Source organism: Phyllostomus discolor, chromosome X (genome assembly GCF_004126475.2).
Source record: "Phyllostomus discolor isolate MPI-MPIP mPhyDis1 chromosome X, mPhyDis1.pri.v3, whole genome shotgun sequence".
Lineage (NCBI taxonomy): Eukaryota > Metazoa > Chordata > Mammalia > Chiroptera > Phyllostomidae > Phyllostomus > Phyllostomus discolor.
The window spans coordinates 85,727,856-85,754,463 of NC_050198.1; the positions used below are offsets into that span (position 1 = coordinate 85,727,856).

At 38.9% G+C, this 26,608-nt stretch overlaps 1 protein-coding gene across 1 annotated transcript; it reads left to right on the forward strand.

Moving 5' to 3' along the window:
* Positions 1–2,875: 2,875 nt before the first annotated feature.
* VGLL1 (vestigial like family member 1) lies at positions 2,876–22,797 on the forward strand. The gene is made up of 4 exons (XM_036016367.1): positions 2,876–3,089; positions 8,667–9,089; positions 11,132–11,203; positions 22,736–22,797. Exons 1-4 carry the CDS (start codon positions 2,888–2,890, stop codon positions 22,795–22,797), a joined length of 759 nt encoding a protein of 252 aa, XP_035872260.1. The 5' UTR covers positions 2,876–2,887.
* The last annotated feature ends 3,811 nt before the right edge of the window (positions 22,798–26,608 follow it).

Here is a 26,608-nt window from a genome sequence, read left to right on the forward strand (position 1 = left end):
ACCATCTTATTTTCTGCTTGTACAAGTTTGGCTTTTTAAAATTCCACATTTATGTGATAACACACAGTACTTGTCTTTCTCTGACTTATCTCATAATGTGCTCAAGGATAACACCTTTGCTTTATTTCTACAACTCTGAATATCTGAATATTTCATGTACATTTTCATTGAGGAATAATTTACCTACAGCAAAATGCACAAATCTTAAGGGACCAATTTGATGACTTTTGACAAATGTATACATCCACATATAACCTTTGCCTACCTTAAAATGTAGGACATTCCCAATAGCCTCTCCTCCTGCCTCTTTCCAATCTCTACCCCATAGGCAACCACTTTTCTGACCTCTATCACTAGATATTATTTGTGCCTGTTCTATATAAGCGGAAGCATATATATTTCTTTCTTTCTGGCTTTTTTCACTCAACATGTTTTTGTGATTATTCCATGAAGTTGTGTGGGTTGGTATTTTGTTCCTTTTTATTGTTGAATAACATTCCATTGTATAAAAATGTCACAGCTATTTTATTTATTTTCCTACTGATAGGCATTTGGGTTTTTGTTTTTCACTGTGGGGCTATTATAAATAAAGCCGCTGTGAACATTCATATACAAGTCTTTGTGCGGCTACATGTTTGTGTTTCTCTTGACCATATGTACCTAGAAGTGGGATTGCTGGGTCATGTGGTATGCCCATGTTTAACTTTATAAGAAAACTGCCAGTTTTTCAAAGTGGTTGTTCACATGTTTTTTTGAAATAAGGATACAATGGATTCATTTTTCAGGTAGTGCTCAATCAAAAGCTTCTGTAGAAAATATAGTCCAATTATGACTAGGGCTAGAATGATTCCAAAAGGAGAGTTCTTTAGAAAGTGTCCCTACTAACTGTAAGGTTCCTTCCTAACATCTCCATCATACTCTGTTGACACTTCTAACAGAGCCATAAAATAACAGGCTGCAGAATTCATATACTCCAATCTCTTCAAGGAATTTGAAGCCCAGAGAGGTCATGTGGTTTCCCAAAAGCCAACCCCAGATCCTCTGACTTCTCTAATTGACATGATTTCCTTGCATTGTGCTGTCTGTGCATGAAATGGCATCCAGCCATTCAGCCCTTGTTTACTGAATACCTACCTACATTGTGCTAGGTGCTAGGAATAAAGAAATGAGTAAGAAATGGACCCATCTTGAAAGATCTCACAGACCGGGCTGTTCAATTCTCCTCATTTTCATTATATTCACAAAAATGAATAGATTCTCCGTGTGTCTTTAGCCTGAGCACATAGGTAGCTAAAGGTAAAGAAGTAATCAGATGTGCTACTTCTCCAGTTAAAAGAGTCACAGCATGTCTTGAGTGCCTGCTGTGTGCACTCAAGAAGCTCACAGGTACAATACAATTACAGAGGCCAAGTTTAAGGCAATGCAGCAAACGGCTATTGAACATCTATCTATTCTATTGCAGTCCCTGTTCTAGGTGCAGAGAGTAAGGTCTGTGTAGAGCTGATGTTTCAAGCACTTTTCTTTTAAATATTTATTTACTTATTTCTAGAGAGAGGGGAAGGAAGAGAGAAAGACAGGGAGAGAAACATTAATGTGTGGTTGCCTCTTGCGTGTCCCCCACTGAGGATCTGGCCCAAAACCAAGGCATGTGCCCTGACTGGGAATTGAACCTGCGATCCCTTGGTTCACAGGCCAGCACTCAACTCACCGAGCCACACCAGCCAGGGCTGTTTCAGGCCTTTTTTTTTTTTTTTTTTTTTTTTACCAATGTTGCCACAATATATTAGTGTTTAAAAAGTGTGTGTGTGTGTGTGTGTGTGTGTGTGTTTGTGTGCTGAGATCTACATTTGGTTCAGAATATAACTGTCTTGAGTCCTCAGGACTGGTATGGTTTGTAATTGCTAGTTTCTAAGATGAGGTGGAGGGTAGGTGCAGGCCATCAGCATACATAGATTCCAGCATCAGGGGGAGTGGGAGAAATTGATGTGTTTTATTCTCTTGCATGGAAGAGGAAAAGATGGAAAGCAATGTTTACTTTGACAACTGAAATTGTCAATATCCACTGGATTCCTTAGTCAGCTCTACAGGGTAGCTCACCCTGTTGTCTAGGGAGATCTACATATAGTTCTGGGAGGAGGAAGGCACTTCCCCAGAAGGCAAGTTACTTTGTGATTTGACCTCGTTGTTATGTTTTTAAAGATTTTATTCATTTTTAGAGAGAGAGAGGAAGGAGTAAGAGAAGGAGAGTAATATCAGTGTATGGTTTCCTCTCACATGCCCCATACTGGGGACCTGGCCTGCAACCCAGGCATGTGCCCTGGCTAGGAATTAAACTGGCAACCCTTTGGTTCACAAGCTGCCCTCGATCTACTGAGCTACACCAGCCAGGGCTCATTGTCATTTTTTAAAAAGATTTTATTTATTTATTTTTAGAGAGAGGGGAATGGAAGGAGAGAGAGAGGGAGAGAAACATTAGTGTTGTGTGATAGAAACATCTGATCAGTTGTGTTCTGCACAGCCCCAACCGAGAACCTGGGCCACCATCTAGGCATGTGCCCTGACCAGGAATTGAACGTGTGACCCTTCACTGAGCCACACCAGTTGGGGTCTTGTTATTTTTTCCTGATGCTCTTCTAGTCATGTTGCCAGAAAATTCTTCTCATTTGTGAGGAAGGGCCCCTTTAGTGCTTCATAGAGCTCTGTCTTATTGTTTCCTGAACACTGATCAGACTACTCTCCTCAGCTCATCCTCAGATCAGTACAACATGTTTGCTGAGCTAACTGCTTGCCCTCAAGTATGCTGTTCATCCAAACTATAGCTAAGCCACTTGGAAAAATAGTGCCAGTAATCTTTTACATTTGATCTGCAGCTATCACCTCTGTCACAATGGAAAAAATGAAGAAGAGTGCTGCCCAGATGGAGAAGCCCGTAAAAACTGAGTGGAGTCCCCGGTGTGTCATTTTCACCTATTTTCAAGGGGACATCAGCAGTGTAGTGGATGAACACTTCTCCAGAGCTCTGAGCAATATCAAGAAACCCCAGGAATTGCTCCCCTTGAGCCAGAGTAAAGATATGGTCCTAAGTAATGGTAAGCATGTTGGGAGGGAGGAGGCTGGACTTCCCTATCAAGGCTATCACTGAAAGACAGTTCTCTGATTTCTCTTAATGCACATAGACATACATGTATTTGCTGAAGGTAAGTCACATTGTCTAGATCAGGGATGGCAAACTCATTTTCATTGGGGGCCACATCAGCCTCATGGTTGCCTCCAAAGGGCAGAAATAATTTTAGGACTGTATAAATGTAACTACTCTGTAACTGTTAAGGAGTTGAAATTACATTCAGCCCTTTGAAGACAACTGCGAGGCTGATGTGGCCCCTGGTGAAAATGAGTTTGACATCCCTGATCTAGAGAGAAGCTGCCACCCATTTCTTAGAAGTTTAATGTGAAAATGGACACTGTTCAATCAAATTAGTTTACCTATTGCATTGTTTCCTCAATTGTGTAAAATGCTGGGTTCACTGCTCAATTCACAATAAGAGCACCATAACTATTTGCCATTATCACCATTATCAGTATTATTATTATTATAATTGTGATTACTATTACTACTATTGCTGGCCTCACAGGGGCAGGAACACCAAAGCATTCATGATATTAAAAAGCATGTCCTAGTAGGTACACTCAGCCTCCTCTCCACTAATAGTGGATGATCTGGTGGTCAGGGATAGTACCAGAGACAAGTAGGTAGAACCTCACCAACATCCCTCTTCCCACCCTTAACAATATCAAAGGTGTCTACTGCACTCACTATTTGGTAACTTTTTAAAATATGTATTCTTACATTTCAAAACAATTATTTTAAGAGCTATGTCAAAATGTGCTCATTAAAATATCTATGTTTAGAGAAAGCCACAGAAATTAAGCTGTCCAGGGCTACTGTATGACTTTAATGGACCCTAGACACTTTGTCTTCATAAGCCCATTCCTCATAAAGATATGAAAAAGGACATTTTGTGACTGCATTGGCATAAAAACAAACATAATCCAGGCTGCATTCATCTTATATATTCATTATCATCAGTATATTCATTTTCTTTCCATTTTAAAAGCAGTTAAAATATTTTCATGGTCTCCTAAGAGTATTCATGGGCCCTAGGCACTGTTCCTGCTGTGCCTAATGTAGAAGTCATCCTACCAGCTGGATGTGACTTGATGAGAATCTTTATCACCTTTTTGAAGTGTGCAAATAGACGAGGGTCTTATTGATTTTTAAGAGCTCTTTATTGAAATTGTTGAGCACACATGTTGAATGCCTTGCTCCCGTTGGAGGATGTATATGCCTCCAAGTGGGACACTTCATGCAAAGTGGCCAACTAGGGCCTCTGCCTGCAGGGGAAGAGCTCACCTGTTTTCAGATGCCATCACTCTGGCTTTACTCTTTGACTTTGGACAAGAAGTTGATATATATTTGATATACTCACCTTTGCAGAATTTACTTCTCTCCAAGAGATTCCTTTTCCAGTAAGGTGATGTGATTTTCTTAGAGAATCTTGTGATTTAAGTAAACATGTGGAAGGGGGTATGGTAGTAGTACACACTAAAGAAAATGCTGTAGAAGATCTTATTGTTAAAATGGCAACAAGGAGGCAGGTGGAGAGGTGGGGAGGTTATGTTCAAGAGTGTTCTGAATATTTCACAGCAGGAGAGGGAATGATTGATCTTGAGACATTTGGGGAATTGATATATGGAAAGTGGGATTCAGAGGACCTATCTGGGTCCTGAGAAGGTACAAAATTCCAGGCTCTTCAAGCACAGATAAGTCTGCTAACTTTGGTTCTTTGGATCAAAGATTGGCTTAAAAATTATTCATTCATAAAAGTTAAAAAACTCCTTCTTTTAAAGTAAGGAAATTTAAAGTAAGTAAACTTCTTTACTTTAAAAGAACTTTCTAAGCATGGAAATAATGTGTTAATTTTTGAAGATTTTAGAAAACATGGGTAAACAATCAGTACACAAAACCACATGGGCTATGCACACATACTAAGTTTTACAACATAACATTTTGTGCAAAATGGGTTGTAACTTTTTAATAATTAACAATAGTTGTATATATCTCTCTGTGCCATTACATATTCTACTACATATCATTTTAATAGCTCAAGAGTATTTTTCTGTTAGATATACTAAATCTATTAAAATTTTTAGACATTTAGATTATTGCCAATCTTTCACTGTATTATAAATGCCACTTTGAATCTTGTAGCTAAATTTTTACATGCATCATTGATAATATCCTTAAAATAAATTGCTATCAGTGCAATAACTGGGTCAAAGTATATGCATACATTTTAGAGTTTTTTTTTTTTTTTTATTTCAATCATTGTTCAAGTACAGTTTTCTGCCCCCTACTCCCGTTTCAGCCCCTCCACCTAGAGTTTTGATATGTAGTGATAAATTACTCCCCAGAAATGTTATGCATATAACCTGCCTCCCCTCCAACCCCAGTAGTGTGGGAAAGTGCCCAGCTCATTGTACTCATTGCAATGTTGGGAAGTCATATACAGTGAGAACATGAGGTTTGGAATCAGACACCTTTACCATTGCTAACTCTGTGGCCTTAGGCAAATTACTTTAACTTGTCTGAGTCTGTATTTTTCTCATCCAGGCTGCTGTGAGGATCACATAAGACCATGCATGCATAGTGTTAATCAAAGAGTCTTCTCCACAGTAAATGCCCAATAAACAAAAGCTGTTCTAGATTTGTAGTTGTTACTTCCCATCTCTAATGTATTCTTACCTGGGAGTGGACACATACTGATCACAGGCTTCTGAAATGTCTCTCTCTCTTTTAATAGTTGCTTCTTTATCTCTTTTTTAAAATATTTCATTTTTTTATGTTTTACAGTTGTCCTAGTCTTTCCCCCTTTGTCCCCCTCCATCCAGCCCACATCCCACTTCCATTGTCAATCCCCACCCCATTATCCATGTCCATGGTGTCTCATATATGTTCCTGGACTAGTACTTTCATAAAATATCTTTTAGAGGAAGTATCTACTCGATCCTTCACATCAGCCCTGAAGTGCTGCTGCTATGGGTTTTTCTGCTCACTTTCCCCCTTCCCTTCTTGGCACTGTGTGACTGAGGGCAGGGAGGGCCCTCTGGCCTCATACATTACCGTTTTGCTTTTTCCTGGGTTAATTACATGGAGTGTTGCAGACTAGGAAAGAAACCTATGCATATGAGCTCAAACTGGGTTTATAAGCCAAAACAATGATTAATAAAAATAACAGCAAAAGCTATCACTTATTGAGTGCCTATTATGTACCAGACACCATGCCAAGTTCTTTACATAGATTATCTCATTTAATTTCACAACAATTCTGTGAGGCTCAGAAGTGGTAGGTGGTGTGTTCAGTGTCACACAGCTAGGAAAAAGCAGAGCTGGGATTAGACTCCAACTCAGTCTGACATCAAAATCTGTTCTCTTAACCACATTTCACATGCTGCTCTCCTCAGCATAGATTTAGTGAGGAAGTATTGTATGTATGCATGTGTTTCAGAGTGGGTACATGTTTGCATGTGCACTTGTATGCATAAGCACATATATACATATGTGAGTACATGCATACATGTGTGTGTTCATTATAATAATATTTAGTCAGGGGCTACTATGGGCCAGGCACTGTACAAGTTCCTGAAGATATAGCAGTGAACACAAGAAAAATGATTTTAGTTCTCTCAAGTTTTTTTGGCTAGTGGGGAAAGCCAATAGTGAATGAATGAGTGAATGAGTGAGTGAATAAATGCAGAAATTATAGATTAGGACTATTGCTGTGAAGGAAATAAACAGAGGAAAGTCACAGACAGCAGCAGCAGGATAACAAACTTTAGATTGCAGGTTCAGGGAGATCCCTTCTGAGGAGGTAATGTTTAAGTTTGTGTATAGAAACTAGTTTGGAATAGGGGAGCAGGGCTATGATGCAAAAATAGAGTCCTCTTTGGTGGAAACAAAGTCTTTAGCACCTAGAGATGCTTTCTAGAGGGTTCTGGGGCTCTCAAAAGTGTATATACGCAGGTGTGGGAAGTGTCTCTGGGTTTTCCTAGGAGGCAGGGGAATGGCTTGCCAATTTCACCCTAAAGGGAGAGAATAGCAAATGGGCACTAGCACTCTCTAAACAGGACCTAGTCTTAAGACCAGAGGCCTTGGGAATTCTACAGGCATGGATGGGATTAAGAGGCAGGGTCTTTGTGTTCAGAGTTGGAGTATATGGAATGGAATCTTTCATTCCTATGGAAAGAAAAATTCAGCCTGCTCTAAGTATCCCAGATCCAGTGTTCCTTACCTGTTCTCCATTCATTAATGTAGTTTGAGGTTTGAGAAGGCAGCAGAGTCTTTCTGGGGGCTCCCTCACTCATCTCCAAAGGTAACTAAGAGGGGAGACTTGGATAAGAAAGTGTCACCAAGGGCCACTTCTAGTAGCAGCAGCAATCTTGAACCAGTCCAGGCTGTGGTTTAGGATACCTTTATTAGTTTACAGAGTGGATGGGTATGGTTGCTGGGGCATTTGGTCCAAGAATCCTGAGAAAGAGTGGCCCACCATGATTCAGGATCTCGACTCCATGGGACACCAACGCTCAAGCCTAGTATGGAAAGGTGGCTTTTACCAGACCACTCGAGGCCCACTTTTGGGTTGCTGTGAACTTGGAAATGGGACAGTGTGTACCTCCCCTCAGGCTCCCATTCAAGCTGCTCTGGTACACTCAGTGACCAAATGGGACCTTGGTCAGTGGCACACCACACACTCTTCTTAACATTTCTGGAAGGGAAGCAGTTCAAAGAAATACTGAAAACACATAGGGACCCTGCATTCAGTGCCTAGGTCATAAGTACAAGATCAGTAAGGCCAGTTCAGATTGAAACTGCCCAGTTGTTGAGGCTACACATTGTTTCTAATTTGTGCTGAGGACATGCAGTACCCTCACTGAATATGAAACACAGACAATGGTTATACTTAGTCAGCTTAATCACTCCATTTGTGCTATACAGTGTCCTGAATTGCTACTGGTCAGCAGATATCAGTTTTCAAAAATAGCATTCATCCCCAGGAACAAATCTTAATATATATTTCTTTGCTCTTGATTTCATTAAAAGAGGCCAACCATCACCTGTTGCTCATTGTAAACGATGTGAAATGTTGGGCAGAATGTCTGTGCCACATAAGTTAGGGCTTTTTATGCTCTCTGGATATTATGATGAGTGAGTGATATTTTAAAAACCTGTTCTATATTTTTATTTTTAAAAATATTTTATTAATTTTACTTTTACAGAGAGGAGGGGAGGGAGAAAGAGAGGGAGAGAAACAGCAATGTGCAAGAGATACATCAATTTCTTGCCTCTTGCATGCCCCCAACTGGGGACCTGGCCCACAACCCAGGCATGTGCCCTAACTGGGAATTGAACCAGCAACATTTTGGTTCCTTTCAGTTTGCAGGCCAGCACTCAATCCACTGAGCCACACCAGCCAGGGCTACATTTTTCAAATTAAAAAATATAGTATGTAATAACCAGAAAAAATTAAGTTACTTCCATTATGATAATAATAAACATCTAACACATGTTCTAGATCTTTCCTTCCTAGATGGACATTTCCAAATTGGAGATGATTTGGACATGTCTGCAAATGAGTGGTGTTTCTCTTCTGAATGGACAAAGCCACAGCCAGAAGTATCTTTTGCAAATGGTGCCACCAACTGCAGCATGAATGGGTTTGAGCCCATGGCTATGACTCAGTACCCTCAGCCCCTGACTGTGAGTCCCTCTGTTGAGCCAGGCCAGCTGTTGCATTTCTCTTCCCCAGCCAGCACCAGCTCCCCAGAGCCTGAATACCCTTGTGCCTTCTACTCGGGGCACCTAGTTTCTCAGGCTGAGCCTGATGGGGAATATCAGTCACTCCTGAATTTTCCCCATCAAGAGAGATGTGTAGCTCATCCTCAGCAATCTGCCATGTGGGAGAATTGCAACTCTGACCAGGCAACCAGAAGCATGGGATCTCCCTTCAACCAGCCTTTCAACTCAGCCCACTGTAAGTAAATTCCTCTGATTGGTTAGGGTTGAGAGTGAGTTGGCATAAGGCAGGGTGTCAAGACTAATTGCTGCCAGTCTGGACATGAGGCTTCTGAGGGACAGAGTGTTCTGCCTAATTGTTCTCTGTATCTTCACTAGGCTTCATTGACATTGACAGTTTAATGAATCAAGGGTTAAATAGAGAGCCAGCCAGATGAACCTGGCTGAGAATATTCACCCAGTCTGTTGATTTGGACTTATCCTAGAAAAATGATGGGCTACTGCCTAAAATCGTAGGGTTTGCATTCACTGTAAGCCACCAAATAATCCATTTGTAAAACAAAACTGTGGAATACCTACAAGCTCAGACTCTATCCTCCAAACAGGTTGGCATCTTGCAGTGATGCCAGGCTCCTGGGCAAAAACAAGGGTAATCTATACTAGCCATCTGCTCCGCACATTAAAATTCAAAGCAACTGCAGAGGCAGCCCCATTGCTGCCTGGAGACTGTCACAGTGCCTGGCTGTATGTGGCTCACACTTGTGCACTGGGATCCCCTTGCTCAGTTTCTCTTGGGTTCCTGTTCCCTGGTCATTACCCCTCCCACTGAACTAAAACAATTCTTCATTTACTCACTCACTCAGCAACTATTTAATTAGTGCCTACTAGATGCAAAATACCCATAAAAAACCCCTAAAACAGGACTCCCTTCTTTGTAAAAGGATAGGGGAAGATATGGCCTGAGGTATACTTTCTCTCTCTCCCTCTCTCTCTCTCTCTCTCTCTCTCTCTCTCTCTCTCACACACACACACACACACACACACACACACCAATAAACCCAACACATTCTACTACAAGATTTGCCTTTTACATGAAATACTGGGAATTATATATTTTATAGTTTCATGGGGCCAAGTCTGAATCCTCTACATTCCACACTCTGAGTGAATTTTCTTTTAGACCTCCCTAGTCAATACATATCTGGGGTTCTATTGTCCCATTTCTGAGAGAAATTGGTAGAAGCTACCTTTACTCTGAACTAAGTATATCATACACAAAAGGTTTATTCAGCATAGCTTCCATAAGTCAAGCACTGTGTTCTATCCTAATGCTGAAAAAAATTTCCCATTAAAATACCAGTCCATCATTTCCAGAGTTTTATTAGAAATGTATTGCCCTGGCTGGTGTAGCTCAGTGGATTGAGCTCGGGCTGTGAACCAAAGTGTCGCAGGTTCGATTCCCAGTCAGGGCACATGCCTTGGTTGCAGGCCATGGCCCCCAGCAACTGCACATTGATGTTTCTCTCTCTCTTTCTCCCTCCCTTCCCTCTCTAAAAATAAATAAAATAAAATCTTTAAAAAAATAAATGTACTTAAAAAGAGTAAATTATTAAAATGTCATGCTTGGGAAACTTATGAAAATTTCTACCATGTACTCTTCGTCAAACATCTGTTCCTACTTTATTTAGAGGGAAAATTTGGCCAACTATGTTTTTGTATCTGCTCTGCATATACACAGCAGAGCTCTGCTTGAACAGTTGGTTAGAATGCAGATGGCACAAATTATTGCCTCACAAATATAACTCTATATAGTTTAAATCCAATTCATCAAATACTTAGTGTGCATCTACTATATGCCAGGTACACCATGGTAAAACTATAATGCAAGCATTATTCTAGTCCCCCAGCCTCTAGATACATTTTTATTTTTTTTATTTTTTAATAATTTTTTAAATGTGTATCACTAAAGTCTTGACTGTCACAAACTCTTCACAATTTTCTACTAATATTGACACTAGTTGAATTATTTGGCGACAGATGGCTCCTGATCTGTTGGGGAAGTTAGCAACCCTTAATCAGAAACACTGCCTAGAAGAAGATGGGAACAAGGCCCAGGGGGCCTTAAGAACAGAAGGTTCTGAATTTTTGCAGCATTTAAGAAAAAATATGCTAGATGTCCATAAACTGAGGGGCAGGTGATTTGGGAGACCTGGAGTAAAACTGGGCACTTTCTAACCCAGTCCAAGAGATTTCATGTTCAATTATGTTTTACTTTTCTAGGTACGAAATATTTTCCCCCAGCTCGTGGACCTGCAAGTGTCAACCTTGCCAGTGATAGCCTTGCACATGAAAGTAAGTATATATTCTGCTTTTGATAGTGTGTTTCTACATCTTGAGAAAAAACTGGAGGAGAAGCTTGTAATGTAAATACCAGGATCTCTAACAACTGAAAAGACCCTCATTTCTATTATTTAGTATTTTTTAAAGATTTTATTTATTTATTTTTAGAGAGGGAAGGGAGGGAGAAAGAGAGAGAGAGAAACATCCATGTGTGGTTGCTGAGGGCTGTGGCCTGCAACCCAGGCATGTGCCCTGACTGGGAATCGAACCTGTGACGCTTTGGTTCGCAGGCTGTGCTCAATCCACTGAGCTATGCCAGCCAGGGCTATTATTTAGTATTTTCATAGTTAGAATTTGTTTCATCTGAGTCTCAAAAAGCCCATGCACTTGGTAACTTATAAAATCCTTGAGCATTTTTTAATTTTGACACAGAATCAACTTTATTGAATTTTTTAAAAAATCTGAGCTGAATCTGAGGTGATTCAGAAAAATGAACAAGTTTCAAACAGGTGAAAAGACTTGCCTTAAGATCACAGCAAACAGCAGAGGTACAAGCTCTCTGCTCTCACAGTATCATAATATCGAAATCATAAATTACAATAAGCATAAATCATCAAAAATAATTCCAACTTAAATCACGTATACAACAGTGAAAAGTAGCAACTGGTAAGATTATTTTACTGTGTATGGATTTACTGTATATCTGTGGCCAGCATACTATCCTCAAATAGAGGAGGGATGCAGCAGTCTTGGAAAGCATGCAAAGGAGCAATATTACCTTGGGAAAGGGCTAGGGAATGAGCTTTCCAAGTGGAGAATAATTGAGGGGAGGTGGCCATCTTGCCACTGTGCTTCTGGGCAGAGGGAGACAGCAGAGTGAGGTGACTGGAAAGAAGGTAACTTCTTAGGGCTTTAAATAAAAAGACCAGGAGAACCCAGCAAAGCCCATGCTTGCTCTTAAGCCAGTCTCCCAGTCTTACTTGATGGTGAGAACCACAGGTGGAGATTGTGAAATGCACAGACCCTGAGACCTCACTTCCTGTTTTGGTAGATTTGGCATAGGACTCAGTTGTCTCTGTATGTTTGATTCTTTACATATTTTATATTAACCGAATTTTAAGTGAACTGGATAAACCTTTTGGTAGGAATTTTGGTAGTTTTGAAAGATTTTCTTCATGAGGTCCCAGGTAAGTATTTGTCAAAAGAAGGAAGGCAGAATCTCCTCCTATTCTTCCAATATGGCCTAGTCCCCTCATGTGGGCTGTCAGTTACCTATGATGCAGTGACCATGTAGAGCAGGAAAACAATCAACCAGAAGAGTAGTTAGAGAGATTTTCTTCTTTTTCTTTTTTAAAGAGTTAGAGAAATATCAATGTGTGGTTGCCTCTCCCCACAGGAGACCTGGCCTGCAACCCAGGCATACACCCGAACTGGGAACAGAACCAGCGACCCCTTGGTTTGCAGCCCACGCTTAATCCATTGAGCTACACCAGCCAGGGCGAGAGAGATTTTCTTGAGGTGATTCCCAAAAAGTTTGGTGCCAAAATTTTTAGTAAATTTGATTTTTTTCATTTGTACAACTAGAAACTGAATGTATATTGCTTCAATGCCTATAGATAATAAGGACATTGATATTGCTATTTGCCAGAGTGTGTGTGTATATGTGTGTATGTATGTGTATATATATATACACATACCTTTGTGTGTATGTATGTGTATATATATACACATACCTTTGTGTGTATGTATATGTGTATATATATATATACACATACCTTTGCCTTTGGTATGCCTTTGGTATATATACACATACCAAAGGCATACACATATGCCTTTGGAGGTGTGTGTGTGTGTGTGTGTGTATATATATATATATATATATATATATATATATATATATATATCTGTCTTGGTCAGTCCCTTCATAGAGTTAATAATCTAGTGGATAAGGCAAAACCCCCTCCCCCCAAGAAAAAGGGAAAAAGCAAAATTTTTACACGTTATGATTAAGTGCTATGAAGGAAACATACACGATGTTGCCATAGAGAAAGATGGGTGCCAATGTTGAATAAGGTGGTCAAAGGAGGCTTCTTGGAGGAAAGAACATGTAAGCAGGGGCCCCAAAGAAGTGAGGGAGCCAGTTTTAGGGAGAGTTAGGGTAGAGCTAGAGGGAGATGGAGAAAGCTGCCCCATGTAAAGGCCCAGAAGTGTGTGAGGAATGAGAGAAAGGTCACTGTGTCCAGAGAGTAGTGTGAAAGGGAAAGTGGCACAAGACTGTGCTGGAGAGGTAGACAAGGGCCAGGTGACAGAGAGTATTTTGGATTATGTTGGGAGTTTGAATTTCATATTCTAAGTGACTTGGTGAACCCTGGGAGACCCTTATTAAGTTCACTGTGGATTTAATAAGGTCACATAAACTGTATAGATTGGAGAAAGACAAGAATGAAAACAAAGAGATCAGTTTGGAGGCAAGAAGCATGGAAATATAATAGCCTGGACTAGGTAGCATCAGTGGAAAAAGAAGTATATTTGAGATCTATTGGGGAGGTTTAGCTCTTACGATTTGCCTAATACTCTGGATTGGTTTCAGGTCTTTTACCTCCTTGGCTAGGATTATTACTAGGTACTTTATTTTTCTTGTTGCTATAACAAATGGGATTTTTTTTCTGATTTCTGTCCCTGATATTTCATTGTTGGTATACAAAAATGCCTTTGATTTCTGAATATTGACTTTATATCCCCCTGTTTTGCCAAATTGACTTATTAGGTCGAGTGGTTTTTTTGGTGGAGTCTATAGGGTTTTCTATGTACACTATCATGGCATCTGTAAACAATGACAGTTTTCCTTCTACCTTTCCAGTTTGAATGCTTTTTCTTTCTTTTTTTTTTTTTTGTCTGATTGCTGTGGCTAGGACTTCCAATACATGTTGAATGGAAGTAGTGAAAGTGGATACCCTTGTCTTGTGCCTGATCTTAGGGGAAAAGCTTTTAGTTTTTACCATTGAGTATGATGTTGGCTGTAGGTTTCTTGTATATGGCCTTTATTATGTTGAGGTATGGTTCCTCTATTCCCACTTTGCTGAGTGTTTTTATCATAAATGGGTGCTCTACCTTATCCAATGCTTTTTCCACATCTATTGATATGATCATGTGATTTTTGTCTTTCCTTTTGTTTATGTGATGTATTACATCACATTAATTTGTGAATAGTGTACCAACTTTGCATCCTTGGGATGAATCCCACCTTATCATGGTGTATGATCTTTTTAATGTATTGAAGAATGCAGTTTGCCAATATTTTGTTGAGTATTTTAGCATCTATGTTCATCCATGATATTGGCCTGTAGTTTTCTTTTTTTCTTGTGTCTTTGTTTGGTTTTGGGATTAGGATGATGCTGGCATCATAAAGAGAGTTCGGGAGTCTTTCCTCCTCTTGGATTTTTTGGAATATTTTGAGAAGGATAGGGGTTAGCTCTTCTTTAAATGTTTTGTAAAATTCTCCTGCGAAAGTGTCCAGTCCAGAGCTTTCGTGTGTCAAAAGATTTTTTATTACTGCTTCAATTTCATCAGCTGTTATCAGTCCATTCAGGCTTTGTGCTTCTTCTTGATTCGGTTTTGGAAGATTACTTGTTTCTCAAAATGTGTCCATTTCACCCATGTTGTCAAATTTCTTGGCATATAGTTGTTCATAGTAATTTCTTACTATCCTTTGTATTTCTGTGGTATCAGTTATAATTTCTCCTCTTTCATTTCTGATTATATTTATTTGGGTTCTCTCCCTTGTTTTTCTTGATGAGTCTGGTTAAAGGCTTGTCAATTTTGTTTATCTTTTCAAAGAACCAGCTCCTGGATTTATTGATCCTTAGAATTGTTCTTTTAGTCTCTGTCATTTAATTCTGCCCTGATCTTGATTATTTCCTTCCTTCTACTCACTACAGTCTTTGTTTGTTGGTGCTCCTCCAGTTCTTGTAGATGTAGGGTTAGGTTGTTTATTTGAAATTTTCCTATCTTTTCTAGGTAGGCCTGTATCACTATGAACTTCCCTCTCAGGGCTGCCTTTGCTATGTCCCATAGGTTTTAAGCTATTGTGTGTTCATTTTCATTTGTTTCCAGAAACTTTTTGATTTCTTCCTTGATATTCTTGTTAATCCATTCATTGTTTAATAATGTGTTGTTCAGACTCCATGAATTTGAATTTTTTTTTCTTGAGGTTGGTTTCTAGTTTCAAACCCTTGTGGTCTGAGAAAATGCTTGATATGATTTCAATTTTCTTGAATTTGTTGAGACTCATGTTGTGTCCTGTCATATGGTTTATCTTTGAAAATGTTCCCTGTACACTGGAAAACAATGTGCATTTTGCTTCTTTTGTGTGAAATCCTCTGTATATATATTAGTTAAGCCCATTTGATGTAGTATGTCATTCAGTGCCACAACATCCTTGTTGATATTTTGTTTGGAAGATCTGTCCATTTTTGACAGTGGTGTGTTAAAATCCCCTACTATAAGTGTGTTGCTGTCTATATCTTTCTTGAAGTCCTCTAAGATTTTCCATATATATTTGTGTGTTCCTATGTTGAGTGAATATATGTTTACAATGTTTATATCTTCTTGATGGACTCTTCCTTTGAGTGTTATGAAATGTCCTTCTGTGTCTCTTTCTATGGCCTTTGGTTTGAAATCTATTTTGTGTTCTGCAAGTATTACTACTCTGTCTTTTTTTTCCTGTCCATTTTATTGGAACATATTTTTTCCAACCATTCACTTTCAGTATGTGTAGATCTTTTTTTCTGAGGTGGGTCTCTTGTAGGCAGATTTTTAGCCGCTCTTTTTTAAAAATATGTTATTTATTTATTTTTAAGATAGAGGAGAAGGGAGGGAGAGAGGAAGAGAAACATCAATGTATGGTTGCCTCTCATGCACCCCCTACTGGGGACCTGGCCCACAACCCAGGCATGTGCCCCAGACTGGGAATCAAACTGGCAACCCTTTGGCTCACAGGCTGGCACTCAATCCACTGAACCACATCAGGCAGGGCTTTAGCTGCTCTTTTAAAATGTAAATTGGCCAAGCCTTTTCATTTTGGCTGAAAGGTACCTATAAATGATGTTAACATAATCCAATTAAATAACTATTTTTAGAAAGAGGGCTTTTTTAAAGGCAAATACTAGAACCAATTTGTATGGTAATGGGAAAGCTCCAACAAGGATGAAAAGTTTGGCTCTGACTGCTGTGGCTCAGTGGGATGGGCATCATTCAGCAAAGTGAAAGGTTGTTGGGTCAATTCCTGGTCAGGGCACATGCCTGGGTTTCTGGCCGGGTCCCTGGTTGTGACATGTGTGAGGGGTGGCTGATCAATGTTTCCCTCTCACATCAATGCTTTTCTTTCTCTCTTTCTCCTTTTTTCCCCTCTCTAAATTAAATAAATAAAATCTTTTAAAAAAGATGAAGGAGGATGAGGATAACTTCATGGGTGAAGTCACTGAGAACATGGAACAGACATATGGAAGTGTTGACATTTTCTAGGAAGAGGACACATTCTACCATTGCAAGCATATAAAAGAAAAACAAGGACACAAGTGCAAATAAGCTTGTTTGTGGGGAGTCTACAGAGTACTAATCAATTGATTTCTATTTTCTCAGTGGGCTATGGGGCAAGATCATCAGCTGAGGGTGCAAATTAGTGATATTGAAGAAGGTGGAAAAGTATGAAAAAGTCCTCTTGAGCACTGGGAATGCAAGCCTGCTCATAGACAAATATGAGCAGGATTTCTTAGTGCTGATCTAAAGTCTTAGATCATGAGTTTCAAGTGGAAAAATTCAGCTGGGTTGTGCGATTTTCATCAGTGGTGCTAGGTTAGTGTAATGTACAGAGAAGGCCAATGGTAAGGCTTATACAGGGTTGATGTTTTGGCAAGTGAGCATGATGAATGAGGAAAGAGGAAAAAAGGAAAGGAGCTGAGAGTATTTGCAAGTGAGTTATTATCACAAGGGACCATGGTATCTAAGCTACAACAAGAAAGAAATAGAGACAGATGGAGGGTGGTGTGTAGTGGAGGTTGATGGAATGAATGGAGGATTAGATTATGTTAAAATGCAGAAATAAGACTGCTTAAGTCAATGACATAGGAGGTGGTAGTTGAACAGTAGATGTTTGATATTGAGATGACAAGGGTGTCACCTGGGTAGGTGATTTCAAATTCTAGCATGTGACTATGGGAATGTTTGGCTGAGATATAGTGAAGTAAAAGGTCATTAGAGATGAGAATAACAAGAATTACAGAAGTGAAGCAAAATAAGAACCAATACCTACTTATAATGGAGGTGCTATTTATATTCTGTTCACAGATGAGAAAATAAGGCAGGTGTCATTAATATTCCCATGTAACAAATGGAAAAAGTGGGGTTCAGATAGGCTAGGTAACTTGCCCAAGGTCACACAGCTAGGCAGTAGTGAGGTTAGGGTTCACACCTGGGCTCCTTGACCCTCAAAAGCAGCTTCTTCCTCATCGTGCTTATCTTTTTTTTTCTTCAGAAAACCAGTCTTCAGAGAGAAGAAGAGATCTGTTCTTTTATTGAACTTCAGTTTGAAGAAGAGAATTTCTGCTAATGATTATCTACTGTGAATCTAGAGAGTCTGAAGACATCACCATCTTTTCCTCTTTTCACCACTAAAGAGCACCAAGTCTGGAGCAAGTTTCCATCCTCCCTAATATTGAATACTACTCTTTGTTGGCACCTGTGCCCTATGGCAGGGGTTTTCAAACTTGCTAAGTGAACCTCCAACATATAAAATCATTAGAAAAGCTGTTCAGGGATGGGGAGCATGGAGGCACAGCTGCTTGCTCATCCCACCCTGTCACTACACCCACTGCTCTCCTACTTAGAAATCATAGTCCCCTTACTCTCCACAAGTAGGAGAAAGATCAAACCAAGACTGACTGTGAGGTATCTTCTGAGGTTGTCCTACTTTTCCAATTGAATGGTGATACCAGGGCCAGCCTGAAGCTTTCCAACCTTAACCAGACTGTGACCAGATTTACTCCTGCCTTTACCAAAATCAAAATGAAAGTAGGGTGGGCAAGATCCATTAAGAATAGTTTGAGGCTGGACATTTTCTGTATCCTCACATTCTGGAAGGAAGCTGTAAAGGTCTCAGGCTGGTTCTGATAAATAAAATACTTTTTATTTGGAAAATTTGATTCTTCAATTCTAAAAAAGTAACTCCAACCAGAATTGCTGAGAAATTAAGGGACTAACTTACTGGAAGTTAGTAAGTTAGCTAGTTAGCAAACTGCCTCATTCCAAACTGGACCTAGAGTAAGTTCTGTATCCAGAGCATTTCTTAGCTGCAATTCTATGTGTTCCTGTCTGCTCTCATTCTGAGGATGGGGACTCTGTCACTTTACATCCCATTGGTGTTCATCTGGATCTTAGGAGCACCTTGCAGCCTTCCACAGGGCCAACCTGTCTTCCATGAACAGCATAACCTTTCCTTTAGCAACTCTTTCACTGTTAGTAAAATCAGGGAAAATTAACTTCCTTTTCAGCATAGAACCATTAGGGACACCTATGTAGATAACCCACTTAGATGAACTAGAGATAGTGAAAGGCATGACTTGTCCAAGACATAGCAGCAGAACTTCCCTGTAGATTGTTCCAGATAAAAAGACAAATTTCTCCAAACTCATTTATCTCTCTAATCTTGTAGGACAGCCTTGTGTCCACTGTGAGCTTGGTACTTATCACATGACAACCCTGGAAGCCCCTGCTGTAAATATTCCCCCACTCACACCCTACTTGTTCCTGTGTAACAGCTGATAGAGTGAATAATAAAGCTTCAGTTTTGTGGATCATGCTATACTTAATCCTAAATTATTTCACATTTCTGACCTTGTGCAAAGTTTATAATAACCCTGGGATTGGCATTATTATTGTCACATAATACATATGGATACTGAGACTCAGAGTTGGTAAATAGCCTCCCAAGGTCACATAGCCAGGGGCAGGGCCAGTGCTGAAGCCATGTCTCTGACTTCAGAGCTTTTTTCTCTACCGTAATACTTATCAACATCAGGGTGACTGTTAGATATTTTTTCTCCCATCTGCTATACAAATAAAGACCACAGCTCTTGTGTGAGTGAATTGATGACTTTGACAGTAATGCAGTATTTCTTCGATGTCAAAAACAGTTTTTCCAGTGTGTTACATGTTTCCTAGATTAGTAAAAGAAAAATTTACCCAGTATATTTTCTCTCAAAGTTATTTACTTTCAAATGCCATGGTCTAGTTGGGAAAATCCATGGTGGAGGCTGATTCTAGCACTTGTGACACATAATTTATACAAGTGTGTGCTTATCTTGGGTTGCCATGTACCTTCAGAACTGAGGTCTTAATATGATACTTAGGGGAAAGAAGTGATTCTGAGAGAGCCAGCATGTTATGTAGGCTGGGTAAAATGATAACATTTCCCTGAAAATCCCTCAGTTTGGATGTTTTTGAGTAAAACTGGAAGCAGTAATTAATTTTTCCCTTTAGATAAACAGGGAAGAAAGGTCCTCTGGTCTCTGAGAAACCTCTGCTCTGACACATAGGTAAATTTCTGCCCACATCAACCCCTACTTAAAATCTCAGACTTAAAAAAAATCTCAGACTTAGATTTCTGGCTTTCTACATCTATCTTTTTTTCCCTTTCCCACCTTATGTCCAACAGGCTAACTTGAAAAACATTTCTTTGACTCATTTTGGCATTTTACTCTTACATTTAAAAGTGCACACAAGATGTGTGCCACCCTTCACGCACAAAGGTAGTGTCATTGGCCCCTGTATGTGTGCATGGCTTCATCCATACACCTAGTAATAATCTTATGAGATTCTAGTTGAAGGGACATGTGGAATTAGCAGATTGATTAAGGTTTGAAACAGGAAAGTTGAGGCTCAATAAAGCTAGAGACCATAAACCTCATTTACTTTTTCTCTACAGTTTTGAGAAATTGGACAGTGGCTTGATAGGCTCGGATTCACCAGCTGCTGCCCACCCTCAACACCCCACCTCCTACCCCCACCCCTACCAACACATACCCATTCCTGAACTTTACCATCTGGAAGAATTAGAATTGCTTTACATGGGCTGTAAACTTACTTACTTGAAGAATTCCTGTCCTGAAAAAAAGAAGTGACAATGTCCTTTTACTGGTAGCAAAGACTATCTTTTTAGATTCCAAATAAGAATGTTTGCACATCCAATTGAGACCTATGTTTATGCATTTCCATTCTAAAAATCAGTATCACGTGTAACACTGAAAATAAAATCATCCATTCACAAATAAATGCTAACTAGAATATAAGAGTTATTTTACTGCCATACAAACAATAACCTCTGTCCTTTTCATAATTGTTTCTCTGGCTTAACATAATTACTTAAAAATAATTTTGTAAACCACTTGTTTTTTTCAAAACGTGAAGTAATAATGCAATGGGCCATTTCAATTCCTTTAATGCATGAGATTTTAAAATAATATGTCACTGAATTTTTAGTGATGATTATAGAAATGAATGAGTTATAGCATTTTCATGAAAATTATAATTTTAATCACTATTTACTTACATATTTAAGACTAAATTAAGCCTCAAAGATCTTCTCAAAGAGAAGTTTGGTTATTTTTTCTTCATTTTAGTGATTATGCATGCTTGGAAGCAAGTTGAGTCTATTTGCAGCAGTTAGTTACTTTTTAGGTGAAAACTAATCTTTCCACTAATCTTTCAAAATGAGGAGGATTTTTTTAATTAAAGAGAGGGAGAGAAACATCAGTGTGCAGTTGCATCTCATTCACTCTCCACTGGGGACCTGGCCCACAACCAAGGCATGTGCCCCATCTGGGAATCAAACCAGAGACCCTTTAGTTTACAGGTTGGCACTCAATCCACTGAGGCACACCAGCCAGGGCAGAGAGCAATTATTTAGTGCTACTGCAAACCTGAACTGAGAGGACACCTGGGTTACAATCCTGGCTTTGACTAGCTAGCTGTGTCATCTTGAATAAGTCTCTCTCTCTCTCTCTTTCTCAAACACACAAACACACATGCACACATGCATACACACACACTCTGGGTCTCAATTTCTTTATCTCTAATACGAGATGATTCCTAAGGTCATTTCCTGCTCTAATAGCCTGTATTTTGAAACAAATGTAGTAGTTATGACATGACCTCTAGACAGTTGCCATACTGGCATTCAAAGAAGAGGACAGGGTCTGGACAACTGAAGAACAGAAGAAAGAACCATGGTGGCCATGGATTTGCCATTCAACTTCAAAGAGTGTGGTTAGCCGAGTGCCTTCATCTATTAGTAGTAACTTAGGATCTGCTTAGGCTGTGATCTTCGTGGAGAGCCCCCAGCCAGTGACTGAACATTTTAAATGTACTAGGGCTTGGCCATTTCTGCTCAGCATGGTACTCCACTAATGGGCAATATTTGTTCTAGATTTCCTGTTAATTCATTTGAGACTTTGCCAGATTTGCATCATGGGCTGAGTTTCTTCCCTACTCAAGTCTGCTTCCTCTTCATTTTTTCTTTCACAGGTGTTACCCACAAAGACCCCATAAACTTCTCATGTCCCTAACTTTTAGTGCCTGCTTCCTGGAAGACTCAGCTGAAAAACATACAGCACTATTTTTAGATCAGAAAAAGAAAGAAATCTCAAGACTTATGGAATAGATGCTAATCAGACTAGACCAGCTGGAGTGGAACATTCAGGTTGATAAACAGTTGAAAATCAAACTTCAAAGGTAGATTTGTGGGGTCAGATTAATGAGGTTGATTGACATTGTCATACAGAGGTAGAGTTAAAGTTGATGCCAGATTGGAGCCCTAGGTCAGTCTCGGGCATGTGTTTTTATTTACTTTTAATTTATTGATTTGAAATAGAGAGAAATGTTGATTTTTTGTTCCAGTTATTGATGCATTCATTGGTTGATTCTTGTGTGTGCCCTGACCAAGGATTGAACCCACAACCTTGCATATTAGGACAATGTTCTAACCAACTGACCTACCTGGCCAGGGCCCAGGCACATCTTAAATCACTTACCAGGCCAGCACAGAAGATGGTTACTTCTGCAGACCTATGTGGTCTATGTAAATCAATGATTCCTAAAAGGCCCACTGGATGCCTCATTGTCACCTGGGGAGCCTGATGAAAATGAATACTCCTCAGTTCTGCCCTAGACTTACTGAATCTGAGTTTCTGAGGATAAGAAACACCACCTCCATCTCCTTCTCCTCCCTATCCTGTAGATATCTGCTGCATAAAAATGTGAATGTGCTCATAATTACTGAACTGTACACTTAAAATGGTTAAGATGATAAGTTTCACATTATGTGCTTTTTACCACATTTGAAATAAATAAAACCAATCTTAGAAAGTTCTGGGGACTTTTAAGCAATGTCCAAGAAATTTTAAAAAAGGAGAGAGTAGAAGAGAGGTGATGAACATGTTATGTTCTCTGTTTTAACAGTGTAAGTTTTTTTATTTGCCCTTATCCTTGTAGTCAATGCAGATCTAGAATCTTCAGACTGCAAACCTGAATCTATTGTACTCCTGACAAAGTGAGGAATAAAGGCACAGAACTCATAATAATAGCAGGGCAAGGGAGTTTAACATTTTCTTGCACCTATAATCTACATATGGAACAACCCACAATAATCTGAGCCCTTAAAGTGACTCTTAAAGAATCATTAACTTAAAAACATTTATGTGTCAGCTATATTTGGATACACCACTAGATGGTACAAAAACCTAGTTTTCTGGTAATGATTTGCTCATATTATGAAGGCAATGACAGAATATTTAATTTGAAATACTCTGAATGTGTTCTTTATGAAATTGGAAAGTGAAATATATTGAAATAACATTTGGAGAAAACAGCATCACATTATCATTTTCTGTTAGTTTGCTTCCAGCTTGCTAATGGCAGAAAAGTTACTTTTGGGAACACAATTGGAACACATTTTCAAAATTTTCTAACCCTGGGGCTTCGAGTCTCAAAGCCTAATTGCAATAGTGGTATGTCCACTCTAACTAGCTTAACCTCAATAGCTAGTAGAATTATTGTAAGTATGATAGAAGCATTTCCAGTTCAAAAGAGCTTGGTACCTTGGGAGTATATTGTTTTTTCCCCCCTGAAAACAGAAATGCTTTGGCATTCCAAATAGGGAAATAGCAGGATTCTTTTTATTTAAAGTTTTTTAAAAATGAGCAGAACAAATCTACGGTGTAAAACATCTAGATTCTAAATGGAATAAAACTAGAATTTAAAAATGAAACCAAAACAAAACAAAAAACTTCCATCTGGAAATTAAAAAACAAACAAACCTCTATTAAACAACTTAGTTAATAGGTGAAAGAATTAGAAATTATATATTTTTGAAGAATAATTGTAATTAAACCAATACATATCAGAATCTATGGAATACATTTAAAACAATGGCCAGAGGAAAATTAATAGCTCCCAAAACCTACATCAATAAAAATAAAAGAATTATTTTTCAACTAAAACATCATCAAAATCTAAAGGGAATCAACTGTATAGGAAAATATATTTGCCAATGATCTATCAGACAAGGGTTTGATCTCCAAAATATATGAAGAACTCACATGACTCCACTCTAGAAAGACAAACAATCCAATTAAAAATGGGCAAAGGACCAGAACAGACATTTCTCCAAGGAGGATCTACAGGGAGCCCAGAGACTTATGAAATAAACTAGCTATCAGAGAGATGCAAAGTAAAACCACAATGAGATACCATTCCATGCCAGTCAGAATGGCCATCATAAACAAATATACAAACAACAAGTATTGCAGAGGATGTAGGGAAAAGGGAATCCTAGTGCACAGTTGGTAGGAATACAGACTGGTGCAGCCACTATAGAAAACAGTATGGAATTTCCTCAGAAAAGTAAAAATGGAACTGCCTTTTGACTTGGCAATTCCACTGCTGGGATTATGCCCTAAGAACCCTGAAACACTAATTCAAAAGAACTTATGCACCCCAATGTTCATAGCAGCACAATTTACAATGGCTAAGTGCTGGAAGCAACCTAAGTGCCCATGAGTAAGTGAGTGGATCAAAAACCTGGTATATTTATAGAATGGATTACTACACAGCAGAAAGAAAGAAGGAGCTCCTACCCTTTGCAACAGCATAGATGGAACTGGAGAGTGTTATGCTAAGTGAAATAAGCCAGGTGGTGCCAAACTTCATTTATTTTTTTTAAAAGAAAACATAGGGAAAAAGCTCCTTGACTTTGGCCTTGGCAATGATTTTCTGGATTTGACAACAAAAAAAGCACAGCCAAGAAAAGTAAAATTATATGAGTGGGACTATATCAAACTAAAAATCTTCTGCAGAGCAAAGGAAACATTCAATGAAATGAAAAGGCAATCAGTGGTGTGGTAGAAAATATTTGAAAACCTTATAGAGGCATACTTTGGAGGAATTGCAGGTCTGATTCTAGACCACCACAATAAAGTGAATATCACAATAAAGAGAGTGACATGTTTTTTTTGGTTTCTCACTGCCTATAAGTTATGTTTACACTATACTCTAGGCTATTAAGTGTGCAATGGCATTATGTCTAAAAATTTATATAAATTAATTAAAAATACTTTATTGCTAAAAAATGCTAATCATCTGAGCTTTCAGCAAGTCATAATAGTTTTGCTGGTGGAGGGTCTTACCTCAGTGTTGATGGCTGCCGATTGATCACGGTGGTGGTTGTTGAAGGTAGGGGTGGTTGTGACAATTTCTTAAAATAAGGTCACAATGAAATTAGCACATCAATTGACCCTTCCTTTCACAAACTGTTTCTCTGCAGCAAGCAATGCTGTTTGGTAGCATTTTACCCTTCATATTAGCAATAACGCTGTTTTGCTTTCTTATCATTCATGTGTTCACTGGAGTAGCACTTTTAACTTCCTTCAAGAATGTTTCCTTTGCATTCACAACTTGGCTAACTGTTTGGTACAAGAGGCCTAGCATTTGGCCTCTCAGCTTCTGGCATATCTTCTTCACTAAGCTTAATTATTTCTAGCTTTTGATTTTAAGTGAGAGATGTGTGACTATTCCTTTCACTTAAATACTTAGGGGCAATTGTAGGGTTATTAACTTGCCTAATTTCAGTACTGTGTCTCAGGTAATAGGGGGATCCAAGGAGGGAGAGACATGGGGGAATGGCTAGTTGGAGCAATCAGAACATACACAACATTTATAGATTAACTTCACCATCTTATATGAGTGAGGTTTGTGGCACCCCAAGACAATTGCAAGGGTACCATTAAAGATCATGATCACAGATCACTGTAACAAATATAATAATAATGAAAAAGCTTGAGATATTGCTAGAATTACCAAAATGTGACCCAGAGACACAAAGTGAGTAAATGCTATTGGAAAATGGGGCTGATAGACTTCATTGACACAAACTATCAGTCTGTAAAAAACCACAATATCTGTAAAACACAATAAAGCAAAGCATAATAAAAATTTATATTTGTATTTGATGAGAGACTAATAATCAAGATATTTAAGAAACTGATAACAACTGAGCAGCAAAACAGCAACAAAACCCCCCAAATACCCAGATTAAAAAATGGACAAAGGGCTTGGATAGATGTTTTCCCAAAGAAGACGTACAAATGACCAACAAGTAAGTATATGAAAAGATACTGAACATCACTAATCATCAGGGAAATGTAAATTAAAACCACATTGAGATATCACCTAACACCTGTTAGAATAGCATCATTAAAAAGACAAGAGACAACAAGTGTTGGGGACAATGTGGAGACAAGGGAACACTTGCACACTGTTGGTGGGAATGTAAATTGGTACAGTCACTAAGGAAAACACTATGGAAGTTCCTTTAACAATTAAAAATAGAATTACCATATGATCCAGAAATCCCACATCTGGATTTATATCCAAAGGACATGAAGTCAGTATCTCGAAGAGATATCTATCTGCAGCCTCACGTTCACTACAGCATTATTTACAATATTCAAGATATGGAAACAACCAAAGCATCCACTGGTATCAGTAGACAAATGGATAAGGAAGATGTGATACACACACACAGAATGAAATATTATTCAGTCATAAAAAGAAGAAAATCCTGCCATTTGCAACAGTGTGTATGAATTTGGTGGACATTATACTATGGCAAATAAGCCAGACACAGTAAGAGAGATAATGTATGATCTCACTTATATGTGAAAGCTAAAAAAGCTGAGGTCACAAAATCAGAGAGTATAATGGTGGTTACCAAGGGTTAAGGAGTTGGGGGAATGGGGAAGGGTTGGTCAGTTATAAGATGAATAAATTCTGAGGATATAACATACAGTTTGGTGACTATAGTTAATA

Coding starts and splice junctions, on each gene's coding strand:
- VGLL1 (XM_036016367.1), top strand. CDS start 2,888: ATGGAAAAAATGAAGAAGAGTGCTGCCCAGATGGAGAAGCCCGTAAAA. Junction 3,090..8,666: donor AGATATGGTCCTAAGTAATG/GTAAGCATGTTG, acceptor TCCAAATTGGAG/ATGATTTGGACATGTCTGCA. Junction 9,090..11,131: donor GCCTTTCAACTCAGCCCACT/GTAAGTAAATTC, acceptor TTACTTTTCTAG/GTACGAAATATTTTCCCCCA.